Here is a 13833-nt window from a genome sequence, read left to right on the forward strand (position 1 = left end):
GTAATTGGTAGTCTCATCCATAAAAGCAAAAGGAAGATCATCAAGGGATTTCTCTCTCCCCATCCCAAGAACTATTTGATGATATTTCCCTGGGGAAAATTTACGCGAATCTTGTTCAAATTCTCAAAACCTTCATGTCCGGGAGTAAAACGTATTTTAAAGTATTATTTGCGCTTTCTACTCCTCCAGGGGGTGGTATCTTCCATTTTCATCCTGGGAGCATAATTTTTTCGTGGTGAGAATTGAATTGTTTTCCAAAAAACTGACGAATCATACAGCTTGACGGAAACATTGAGAGCTTACTCGTATATGTATTTTGGAAAACCTAATGGTTTGTTTCGTTTTTTTTCCATAAAATACTAATCTTTGACATTTTTGAGTTTGTGTCATAATTTTTTTCTCTATCTTCCTCAGTTTACCAGTAAAGATTACCTGCTATTACCTTCAGCAAATACTCAAGTTACCTGATAAAATAATTCTTATTTACTGGAAAAAAAGAGGTTTTTTTTTGCTTTTCTTTGGGATAAATGATGCTGACCACCTCTATGTTTAAAGATAAGAATGGGAACTTCCTACTTTTTATTGACTTGAGAACCTCTTGCATTTACTGCGGTTAAACAATGAGAAAAAAGAAAAGCTGTCACCTGCGTGTCGTTTGCTTGACGTCTACATTTTGTACATGCAGGGTTGTCATGTACAATCATTTCATTGATTTTTACCATTTCATCAGGGTTGTCATGTACAATCAATATGAATTCCAATATACCATTTTCCACCTTCCATTAAGTTCATTATTGATAAATTTAGCCGCATCTGAAGCAGTTAATCAAACCGGACCAATGACCAAAAATTTATCGCTTTGAACTGAACCAAGACTGGTAAAAGGGATAAATTTGAGTTTAAAGTGGTAAATTCAATTTTGTCAGTTGGCCTTTTTGCTCTGGGAACCATTGGCAATTATTTTAGTCGCCTACCTTGTTTAGTCGCCTTGTTGAAGGTAGTCACCTTCCTTCAACAAGCTATTATATATTTTTTTAAACACAAATATTATATGCACTATGAAATATATGCACAAAAATATATGTAGAATATATTTTGTCGGGCCATGTGTCTCAAGTTGCCCAATCAATTAACCAATCAAACGTTGGTTAATTAGTGCTATGTTTTGTTGCCTGCAGTTTAGTCAACACGTGCTAATATGTTGAAATAATTGGTGTCATTTAAGAAACTAACGAAATATGAAAGGTCTGAGTTACGCTTGTAGCATTTTTTGTACTGTTGAGATTTTATGTGGTGCCTTTCATTATCGGTGTTCATAAGACGTAAGAACGTAGAATCGAACTGTTACAGTTGATGCCATATTTTGATGCAAATACATTATTACGTGGTGAACGTGTATGTGACCAAAGTTGACTATGATTGAGTCAACCATGAGTAAATTTGACCATTCACAGTTGTTCTGAAAAATTATGGTATAGGTAGTGGTTTATAGTGGTTTTGGGCCTTAATTAAATTTACACGAAATAACATTGTTTTCTTTTTTTTCATTTGGAAACTATTAAAGAAAAGTGCGAGCTTGGCTTATACTTTAATTTATTCTTGTTCTTTCTGTTATTATTATTTTTTTTTTCTTTAGGAGACACCACAAATTTATCAGATACACGTTTTAACCATGTCTCTATTAGTTATTTTTGGCTGATAATATGGTAATTTATCATAGTTATTTAACTGAGATAAATTATAATCTAAGCTATAATAATTTAGATTATCTAAGCTAAGAAACTGTTTTTGTATATACGAGTTCAATCCGTCGAGTCTTTTTTTCTTTTCTTTTTTCTTTTTTTATAAAAAGATCCCTGAAATACTAGAAAAGCTGGAGTCATTTTTTGGAATACATCCTAGTAACTTCCTGATGATGCTCCAAAAGAATCTCAAATGTTGTTGAACACGTCCATTGTTGTTAAATTTAGCCCACCACCATGATTGTAAAACAGAGAAGACTGCGTTGGCTCCACCCTGATCTGAGAAGACCCAACGACCATGGCATCTTGTAAATACCTCTAGCTCCTCCTTGACAGATTGCTGCAGGAAATCAGGCTGTTTAATTGATAGGAATTTCTTGGAAATGACCTCGAGTCCATTGGTAGATACTGAAAAGTTGGCAATACGGAGTCTTCAGTATGCTGGGTGAGATCCTGCAGCAAGTAGGCCTACGCCTGCTAGGTATCATACTATGCGTAGGCCTACGCATAGTAGTTACTAACACGAAAACGTTTTATACCATTTCATCTTCGTGTGGATAAATCTTTAGATTAATTTTAAAGCATATCTGAGGGCTTTCATTAAAAAATTACCAATAATATTAAAAGTGTTTGCAGTATAGCGGAGGGGGGGGGGATTTGAAGAAACTGTAAAATCTGTCTAAAATCTGGTGGTGAAAGATCTCTAATTCCTGGATTTTCTAAGAAAATAATATTGACTCTTTAACTTGGTAATTTCATTCAATCCTAAGTGTCATAATGCACTAAATGTGTACGTTTACATTTTCATAGGTGTTTATGCATACAAAATAATATTAAAAGTGTTTGCAGTGAGGGGGGGGATTTGAAGAAACTGTAAAACATGTCGAAAATCCGATGGTGAAAGATTACTATTGTCGGGAGATTTTCTGGATTTTCTAAGCAAATAATGTTGGCTTTTCTTAGCTTTCGTGGCCTATTTTGAAAAATTTTCAATTCTTTTTAACTTTTTCATTGGTGTGTTTGTGCAATATATTGCTAAAAAAATTACAGACGGTTTTTTTCTTTTTTCTTTTTTTTTTTAGAAGAAGATAAGCCATACAAGCTTGATGTTTTTGAAGATTATATCTACTTGGTGACATATCATTCTCACACGATTCTTCAAATGAATAAATTTGGACATGTCAATGCCACGACCCTTGTTGTTGGTATGAATAAAGTGTCCGATATTGTTCTTGTCCAAGAAAATAAACAATCTGCTCAGGGTAAGTATACTCTTTTTTTGGGGGGGGGGTTAATTCTAAAACTTTCTTTGTAGAAGCAAAATTATCTGAATCTTTGATCCATTTACTATAAGCAATGTTAAAAACCAATCAGGTAAATCAGGAATAGCTCATTTTGAAGAAGTGGTGTAAGGGGCCAAGAAAACGGATCGAATGAATAGTTTTAATTACGTAATCAGCCTTGTTTTAGCCTAATTTTGCGAATTGTACTTGGCTAATTTATTGAAGGCTAATTAGCGAGGAAGGTTGATGCATTGGAATTTTTTTAAAAGTAGGATAGCCAAGACCCAGGGCATTTTTGCAGTTGAAAAAAATTTGTAAGGATAGAAACCTTTTGAATAAAGTCAGGATAGTTGAGATACGGACAGTTGATATTAGTTGGCAGCGTTAAGTTGATAGTAGACATTATCAGATTGGCATTATTATCAGAGGGAATAAGTCAACTGATACTGGTTAAGTCCTCCTCTCAAAGGCTTTTAAAATTTGCAAGAAACGAGCTCTATGTTTTTCAAAAGGTTTGTCTAAGGATAGTTTTAGGTACTCGTTTGAGTGTTTGAGCCGGGAATGCAGGGAGAACGAAAGAAAAAACAACAAAAAGAAAGAAAAAAAGAAAAACTAATTAAAAAAAATAAACAAGTAAAACACACTAAAAAGGAAAAACACCAATCACTTGCCAACTGACTATTCGCTGAAAACCAAGCTGGGGCATAGTTCCTTGTCCAATAAAACAGCACACAATTCCAACTTAGTGCAGAAACATCAACAGCACGTTTCTTTTAAGGCACCAAAAGGGTTTTAGGGTACTATGGAGGGTGCTTTCAAAGGGTTTTTTAAGATTTTTCCAAATGCACCAAAAGGGTGGCACTTTCTAGCCGGCTCGTGTAAAATATTCCTGGAAGAATGACAAGAAATCAAGGGGATTCAATTTTGAGAAATGACCACAATGCAAATATGTCAAATTTGTTTCTTATTTCAGTTCCAAATTATTGTCAAAACAATGCCTGTGGTGTTGGATACATGTGCCTTCTTTCTGCCAACAATTTTACTTGCCTCTGTCCAGAAGGCTATCGAGAAAAGTTAGGAAAGTGTCTTAAAGAAAATGAAGAACAAATCTGCTCTCTTGAATGCAATGTTGGATCTTGTTTCTTCGATTCTGATGGGAATCCCAAATGCAGGTAAGCTTTTCTGGGAAATTACTTATCCTAGTAACGTACTCTCCTTAAAAAACAACTCTTGAAGTTACTTTTTTTTCAGGGGGGTGGGTCTGTGGAGTAATCGGAAGTTTAGATTTTTTTTTTTTTTTTTTTTTTTTTTTTTTTTTTCCCGCAACACTCTGGATTTCTATATCGTTAATGTATTTTTATTTTCTTTTTAATCAAACCCCTTGTCTCTCGACACGCAAACAGAGACTTTACAACTCAAATGTCTTAGCTTAAGTCATACCTTTTAAGAATAAAGCCACTTATAAGAAATTTTGCTATGGAAAGTAAGCTGCTAATACTCGTAGGTTATGGATACAATATTGACTTTTGTTAATTTTTAATATCCTTCTAGGATTAAAATTAAGGAATATTTAAAATAAAAACCAAAAATAGAATGAAAAGATATTTTCAGGAACTTCTCTTATAGAAAGTAATCTGATAGTATGTATAGGTTATGGCAACAATATTAACTTTTTTTAGTTTTCCAAGTCCTTTTGTGGTTCGAATTAAGGATGCTTCCAATAAAAACCTTAATAATTATAAAAATGAATCAAATTAAAAACCTTTCTTATGGACAGTAGGCTAGACTGATTATGAAAATTATAAGGTTTCTTAATTTTTTAGGGCTTTCTCGGGTTAGAATTAAGCAATGTTTCAAGTTAAATCCAAGAAAACTCAATAAATTTTCTTTTTCAGGAACCTTTCTTATGGAAAGAAAGGCGCTTGTAGGTATAGGCTATTTGAATAAAATTGGCTTTTATTAATTTTTCTGGACATGATTTGAATCCTTGTGTGTTTGAAAACTTCTATCACAACCAGAAAATTCTTCTTCTATTTAGTTTTTCTGTTAATTTTACTCTGAAGATTGCAGTTCTCAAAAGATATCTTTCTACTTTTATCCTTTTATTTAATTTTCTTCTTCTATTATACCTTTCTATTTTTCTTCTACTATTTCCTTTTTTTGTTATCAATACTCTCAAGATCGCAGAACTCAAGGAACACCTTTCTATTTTTCTTCTTCTATTTAGCTCTTCTTCTTCTGTTATACCTTTATATTTTTCTTCTTCTATATACTTTTTCTGCTAAAATAGCATACTCTCAAAATCATTATAAAAAAACGAGCCCTACGGAAAATGTGGCTTTGCCCCCCCCCCCTTCTGGGGCTATAACAGACCGTCTTCGAATGGGTGGTAAGGGGTATAAGAAACACTTAAGGTAAATTAGAGCTTCGAGAGATGATTCTGCTTCACCTCTCCACGCTTTTGAATGCCCACATCACTAAGCTACTTTTGACCAGACAGCCTTTGTGATCACAAAAAATGGTTTACCACGATTTTTAGGTGGCAATTGAAATTAAATATATGTATATAAAGACCTCGCTTAAAACAGAGATACTGAGTATATTTCATAAACCCTGTTTATGGTAATTTAATAAAAAGAAATTCAGTTTACACCCCATCTCATTTTGAAACAATATCAATTAGTCAAAAATCTAGGAAAAGAATTCTTGTCCAGTTAAATTTTTGAATGGTCTTTCATTCGTTTAGTTATTTTTTCAGTGACTTATCCGGTTTGGGTCCAATTTAATTTCAATTTTAGTTTTTTCTCTTTTGTATACACTGTCTTTCTTTCCTTTCTTTGCCATTGCTAAGGACGGCTTAGCGGAGGTCTTTGCCAAAATGTATTTTCCAATGATTTTTTTTTTTTCGCTTAGAATCAACATTGGGCTTATTAATCATTTTCTCTTCTTTTTTTTCAAATATCATATATAAAAAGTGTGGTCTCCGACGTTATTTAAGGATAGGTTTTCGAATGTTAATGTTAAGAATGTAAATGCTAAGAAGACGAAGTCTATTAGTCGGTAGATAAATGAGGGTGAAGAGGTGATGCTATGTAACGAAAAATCAGTCAGATCAATAGTTTTACTAACCTGGGTAGTTTCATTCGTAAAAATTTGGAATGTGGTCACGATGCAAAAATATGAATAGCCAAGGCGTAAGGGTGTTTTTTCGCAATCATAAACGTTTGAAAGAATAGAAAGACAAGTTTGCCTACTAATTTTTGAATATTGGAAGCCACGATAGTGACGGTGATCGAATGGCCACTCTCATCTGAACCATGTCTTTGAAACATGGGTGCTTCAATAGGCTGAGGAAGATTTATCAAATATCTGAAGGAATTGTCTAAAGATAGTTCGCCTGACTATATATCAAACAGTCAGTTGTATCAAGACTGTGGTTCGATCCCACTGCGCTTTTGACTGTGAAAGATGCCTTTAGCCATCTCTCTCGGGCCAAACGAAAAACAGCTTGTTATGAATTGGATGGGAGTATCAAACATAGTCAATGCTAGAGTGTAAGGTTGAGTAAACAATATGAATGCTCTTTAGTATACAACGACTGTGTACAATGATTTATATAATGATTTTCTTTTTTCTATACTATTTCATATACTGTTTATAAAAAGAAGGTTGAAAATGTGATAAAGGATTTTTGGTTTAAAAAGCCAGTAGTTGGTTTTGCCTTGCTCATTATTTGTTGGCACGCGACTGGTTTTCAAATTTAGATAAGTCAAAGCTGTATGATAACAAACATTCGGTTTAAAAAATTAAATGAGTATTAAATAAAAATTCTTTAGTAAAGATAGGAGAAAGAGTAATAACTCAGAAAGAAAGCTGTGTTCATTTTCATCACCATCAGGAGATTTTCTCCTTTTTTGGTAGTTGTGTTAGAGAAACATGAAAAAAAACTGAATCAAGTGAAAGACAAGAAATTGTGGCGTACTTAAAAAACAAGAAAAAAACTTATAAACAGCGAGGTACAAGGGTACAAGGGTTGTTCTGTGGGGGATTACTTTGTTAAATTTCTTGGTCATGTAGACATTATATATATATATATAGATATATATATATATATATATATATATATATATATATATATATATATATATATATATATATATATATATATATATCATGTATATGAAAGTGAATCTATATATGAAATGTAATGAATTATACATAGAAGGTGTAAATGAAAGTGGGCTATCTTGGAATTATATTAAGGGGGTAATTTATTGTAGAAATGTTTTTATGCCACTTGAGAGAAGAAAAAGATAATCATCAAGTGTTAGGATGAAGAGTTGTTCTCACAGTTGCCTGATGTGCAGAGAGTGGGAGGAAAATTTATTGCATTTTCTGGGAAAGTGAGGAGTGTCAAGGGATTTGAGAGAGTAGATTTTTTTAGTGAATGAGCCTTGGGCCGAAAAACTGTTGGGAAGTATTTATTAGTACTAAGAATATGGCGCGCTTTGTTCGTGTTGGTTTAACCCATTGTGAAGGTGTTATGTGATGACTCTGCTTGTTTGCATTAATATTTTTGAATGATTTTCCTTGCTTTAATCGTTTTGATCAAAAGTTTAAAGTTTAAAAGTTAAAATCTTTTAATTTTATATGTATGTTTCTCCTTTTTGTTGTCAAATGTGTGGCCCTGCGATTTTTTTGTGTCATATATACTATACTATACTATCCTTTGAAGGGAACTTCGCGGAACCCTCCTCGTGATTTTAAAAATGTGTGGATGTATAGTTATATATAAGGACGGAAATGCTAAAAAAAATTCTGTCAAATTTGTATAATGAGCGGTTTGAAATGTCTGCCATGGTTTCAACTTTTCCTTATCTCTTTTGAAATTGAATTTATTGTTTAGTTGTCCACCACTTTACGATGGTGAGTACTGCAATCACTACCGTTGCTCTGGATATTGTAGAAACAAAGGATTGTGCTATGGTGATTCAAATAATAATGAAGATGGCTCCGTGGCGCTTAAAGTAAGTTATACGGATATATATTTTTTATTTATTTATTTTCAATATCCTTAAGGGTATTCAATACCTTAAAGGGTCACCCTGTCTTGCCCATTATAAATTATTTAAGTTTATGTAGATAAACTATTTAGAATTGGTTGGGTGGTCTTGCTTCAACTTGTAGAGCTTAGGCAAGATATCCGAATAAAATACAGAAAACTGAAAACCAGCCCTTGCTCTCCCAGATATGTTAGAAAAACCATTTAAATTTTCCTGTTTTGTATTGGAAATGGAGATTTTCAGTTTTGATGACGCTTGCCTCGTTAAAGTGTCAATTATGTTTTTTTCGATTAAACAGAGCAAAATTTTCTTTTTAATGTTCAGTAAAGGGAAGTCCCTTCAAATGTTCTAGCATACCTGCTTGGAAAATGCTAAAATCAGATGAAAGGAAATATCATTTGTACAATTTGTCAGCCTTGGAAGTTTCATGTGGTGCTATCCACTTTGAACGAAAACCTTGTCGAGTTAGGGGACATAATATTTCATATTCTTTTCAGTCAAATTTCAAGATTTTTAACCACAGATTCAAACCACAGATTCTCAATAGCTCTTGATCGTGGCAAGTCCTCTTGAAGAGTTCGCTACTTGGTCCTTTGTCTTTGAGATGGTCAGCTGACGCTGAGGCTGGCAAAATCATTTTAATGTATCGAACACCTTCAACAAAATCGCTAATTGATTCGTCAACTTTTGTGTAATATTTGTGTAAATTTTAATTCAATTTTTTTATGTAAGTGTGTCTTTCTGGTAAGTTAACACAGGGGCGGGGAGTGGAGTAGAGGGGATGAAAGAATACCCCCTCTAAAACATGGGATTATTGCAATTTAGATACCCTGTTTAAACATAACAGATAAAACATCTAAAAATTTATGAATTTGGAGAAAAACCCTGTTACATGCATCACATAACACATAAACTGTTGCCGACTATACCCACACTAAAAAAAAAAAAAATGTAATAATAATAAAAATCTGATCCAGAAACAGTAAAAAGATTAAGGAAGCGTCCATCTTTTGCCTGCAATGATTTCCAGACTTATGTAATGCACGCCCTTCCAGGCAAGAGACGCTAAGACCCTTCAAGACTTTAATGGACACGCGCTGATAATCGCGTTGATCCGTCCAATGATGAACCAGTTTATATTCAGAAAAAGAATTGATGATCTATCTAGATAATGCAAAAAAAATGTTACATAAAACTAAATAATAATTAATAAACTATTATTTCCCCATTCATCATTTCTCCCTTCAGTACTAAGTCACTTTTAGAAACAGTTTTCGGCAGAGGTAGATAGAGAGTTCCAGGGAGTCAAAAAAGTAATTACTAAGAATAGTAAGTTTATCATGTTTAAACGACGATATTAATAAGTTTCTTTGTGTAGACTGGAGTTCTGTACCGTGCATCGAAAGTAATAAAAAGATGGCAGTAGCAGTTTGTAAGTTAATCCGATGTCTTTCCTTAACCTTCGATATTTTAAAAGTGGAAGACAAATCTTATTGCTGGTCAATTCATTTGAAATTAATTAGGATATTCCTGTAATTCCAGAGCTTAGATTATGCTTGTAGAATGCCGATATAGCTGCCAGGCCAAAACGCTTTTCAAACACTGAAGGGTTTTACTTGACTATTAAAATTGATTGACCTCCTTTTATCTCGATTTTTACGAATATTCCTATGGTCTCGCTTCTGTCTGAAGACATTCAGGGAATCTATGTCGCATATGTCTAAAGACATTTTCATAGAATTGTCACCCATCTTTTCGAACTGAGAGACTAAATCAGTTCATTCAACTAGTTTTCAAATATCTTATTTGATTCACAAAATGATCCGAATTTTGTATTTTCCAGAATTTACTACAGTTCCCTTTCTAACTTTAATAAATAAAAATCAAAAATATTCTTTTTAAGATACAAAAAAAATCATCGTTACAGCAAGTGGTTCAGATGCATTAAATAAAAGTATCATTTTTAATTGTTTATCTTTATTTATTTATTCAATTCTTTTTTGCTTCCTGTAAAAGTTTACAGGACTCTTTAAAGGCGCGTATAGGCTACCAGCCAATGGACAATATTTTTCTCACCCTAGCTCCTCCCAATGTATAAGAAGTCAACCCAGAAAAGAAAAGGGGGCTTTTTTTTTATTTCACCCAACAGCCTTTTTCTAATTATTTTCAAAAGCAAGAACTGTCTATATTTAACTTCTTAAACATTCAAATTTATTTCCATTAACCTTTTTTTCCCAACTGGTCTTAGATTCAAAAATAAAAACATTCAAAAATTCTTATCTTCTCAGGTACACAACGAAAAAGCATGGACGCAATCTTATTTCTAATATCTGTGAATTTAAGATTTTCTTTAATGAGTTTGGAAAAAAACGTAGAGGGAATTTTTTTTTTTTAGCTTATCATAAAACATTTGAATCAAAGCGAAATGCAACATGAATGTTATAAAACGTAAAATAAACATTAAATTAAAACATTTTCTCAATAAATTACACCACTCAAAATCGTTTTCTCAATTCATCTGGAAACTTGTACAGAGGAAAAGAGGAAATATATTATAACACCACCAAAATAAAATAGATAGTAGTGTGGACGTTTTTTCATTTTTTTTTTTTTAGTTAGCAATTCAAAAAGTTTTAAGCGGCTGTTGTTCCAAGCGATTTAATCAATTTAATAAAAAAAAATTGTTTTAGTGTAATTGTCCTGCAGACTGGACTGGACAACGCTGTGAAATCCGTATAGAGGCTTGCACAGAGGATATGTGCCAGAATGGAGGAACCTGTCAAACACTTTCACCAGGAATCGCCAGGTGTAACTGCCCACCCAATTTTACAGGTTAGTTAATGCATATATACAAATAAAAGCTTTAATTTTATATATCTGAACCTCAAGTATCTAGTGTTTTTATGGGGAAATTTAAATAAAAAATTGGAAAACTAGTTATATAGATTTATTAAAAATTAAGAAGAAGCTTTAGAATGTTTTGTTTTTGTACTTTTGAAGCTTTTGTTTTTTTTTATACTAATGTTTTTAAGTATCTTCCCTTTGTTTTCAGATTTTCGCTTTCAATGCAACAGTTGAATATCAACAATTACCTATGAATTAATTAAAACTATTTTTTTCTAACATTGTTTTAAGCTAGTATCTTTGAGAATGTGGAAGCTTAGGGTGTTAAATTCTGACCAAATTTTTGTTATAGGTAAAATTACAGTACCAGTGAATAGAGGAAACGCCAGTATTTTTTTCTCTAAGTCGAATTTCGGAAGTCTTATTAGTCAATTCAGATAAAGTCTAGGACTGAGGCAGTTTAGTGGAATGGGATAACTCTTGCATTTATTGTGGAGTATATTAACTTACCTTGAATGATGCTAAACAATTTTAGTAAATAACGAAATGGTAACTTCCATCAAACTTTTTAAAAGACTCTTAAAATGGTAAACGGCTATGTATCCTTCTTTTTTTCTTTTTTTTAAGATTGTAGTATGTTCCTTCGCATGTGTTTTTAAATCAATCTTTGTTTGTAGAAACATATATGTAATAAGTTTTGCAATAAAGAAAAGCAGGTGGTTCAGGTCTGTTTTTTCTTTCTTATTATTTTTTTATGTTTTATTTTTCGTTAACAAGCGATAGGTATATTACACGCCAGTACAGTGTTACCAACTCTGAAGAGGCGGTTCTGTCGCAAATTGAGCGACATAATTTGTCTGTCAAGTCCCGCGCATGGGCCAATATTTTTTGGCAGTAGTCGGCATTTGTTTCTGAATGAACTTTTCATACCCCGTTTCGGGGCGACTTGCTTTTTGCATGGCTCGAGATGGATGTCGAAAAGGACCAATCTTTGACAATCTGTCATCCTTCATCCGTAGACCATATTCAAGGTTTTAACTTTCAGTATCAATTCTGGTCTTTTTTCTTTTTTTTACACAGTATTTATCGTGAATAAGAGGAACCAGAAAAATCTTTCAAGTTGAATTCAGATCTACTTTTTTGTAAATACTGTCTAGTTAATAGCATAGCATATAGTTGATATTTATAATAATTTGCAATACATAATATAGTAAAACAAATTGTAATATAGCAAAAAAAATTAAAACTTAAATGTAATAATATTAGAATAAAAATATAATATAATATAAAAAGTATTGTAATATATTATAATAACATTGTTTCACTTCTTTTAACTACTATTCCATTTTTTCTAGGCTTTCTCTTCTTTTTTTCTTTATAACCTTTGTTTTTATAGGAGACAACTGTGAGCAGTGCACTAGTCACCAGTGTTTAAACGGTGGAGTTTGTCGTCCCATCCAACCAACTAAAGGGAAAGTATCTAAAGATGGCGCCAGCTATAACAGTGCTGTAGACATTGCAGTTGAATGCAAGTGCCCTCCGGGGTATAAAGGGGAAATATGCGAGCAATCAGAATGTGACATGTATTGTGAACAGGTAAGATCCATACTTGGTGTATGCAGGGCCGTCACGTATGGGGGGACGCCCCAGTCCCTCGTATTCTTGGTCATTCGAAAAAAAGGTAAAGGTAAAAAAAGGTAAAGGATACGGCATTAGACTTTACAGTCCCTACCGGTGGTGCTGATCTCCGTTTCTTGGCCCTTCAGCCAGGAAGTGCAATGGGGGGTTGGGGGCCAACCATCCTGTGCTTTCGCACACCCTTCCTGTTTTACCTTCCCCAGATTTTTTCAGGTACCCATTTAGAGCTGGGTATACCCTGGCTAAGCTTACAGAGTCACGCCACTGACCCCCGTCTCAAACTGAGCATTTTCTGCTCAGATATTTTCTGCGTTGTGGGCGACCTCAATGCCGAAGTTGGGAGCAAACCGTCAGTATTGCCCAGAAGCCATGGGCTCACATGGTGAAGGAGTTATCAACTAAACCGGAGCGCTTCTTGTAGACTATGTGCTGAGCAACGACTTGATCATAAGTGGTACATTGTTAGAGCATAAGTCAATCCACAAATACTCCTGGGTGTCTCCAGATGGTCGGACAAAAAACCATATTGACCACATCCTAATTTCATGACGTTGGAGAAGCAGCTTATTTGATGTAAGTGGTTTTCGATGAGCTGACGTTAATTCAAACCATATATTCATGATGGCTGAAATAAAAATTAGGTTGAAAGTGACCAGTACCTATAGGCACTTCGACACCGACAAATTGAAAGACCGGAACTTACGAAAGAATTTCTTTGTTTTGCTGAAAAACAGATGAGAGGCCTTGAATCTAACAGAAAAAACTGACAATCATAGTATCGAAGATGTCTGGCTAATAATCAAGAATACGTACCATGATGCCCCTAAGGTAAGTCTTGGATATAAGAAAAGAAAGAAGGAAGAATTAATATCGCTTTAAACCTGGAAATTTATTGAACGGCGCAACGAACGAAGAGAGATATTCTGAACCTGTCAAGGCTTGAAGGTAAAGACTTTCTGCAGCTTCGCTATAAAGAAGAGGATAAAGCTTTCAAAAAAAGAGCAAGAAGAGATAAGTGGAACCAGATAGAAGAGAAAGTGGCACTTGCCGAAGGTTTCGAATTAAGGCGACTCTAGGATGGTTTACACACTAATCAATGAGATAGTTGAAAAAAAGTAAACCGCTCATCGCTTGTTAAAGATGAAAACGAGAGCGTAATATCAGATTCCAAGAAAATAGACAAAAATGGGCATTTCGTTTTAAAATTATACATAATCTTCCCCCACCCTATGAGCAAGGAACTATTCCTGATATCCCATTTTT

The 13833-nt window shown here is 33.6% G+C and overlaps 1 protein-coding gene across 3 annotated transcripts in view; it reads left to right on the forward strand.

Moving 5' to 3' along the window:
- LOC136038798 (low-density lipoprotein receptor-related protein 1-like) overlaps positions 1 to 13833 on the forward strand; it is a gene marked incomplete at its 5' end in the record, with an annotated part of 269617 nt that overhangs the window by 202569 nt on the left and 53215 nt on the right. For all 3 annotated transcript variants that reach the window (XM_065722181.1, XM_065722182.1, XM_065722179.1), the window contains 5 exon segments: positions 2825 to 3004; positions 3999 to 4197; positions 7932 to 8052; positions 10779 to 10920; positions 12329 to 12528. In XM_065722181.1, the coding sequence (XP_065578253.1) occupies positions 2825 to 3004; positions 3999 to 4197; positions 7932 to 8052; positions 10779 to 10920; positions 12329 to 12528 (842 nt within the window).

The sequence above is a fragment of the Artemia franciscana genome, chromosome 18 (assembly GCF_032884065.1).
Source record: "Artemia franciscana chromosome 18, ASM3288406v1, whole genome shotgun sequence".
NCBI lineage: Eukaryota > Metazoa > Arthropoda > Branchiopoda > Anostraca > Artemiidae > Artemia > Artemia franciscana.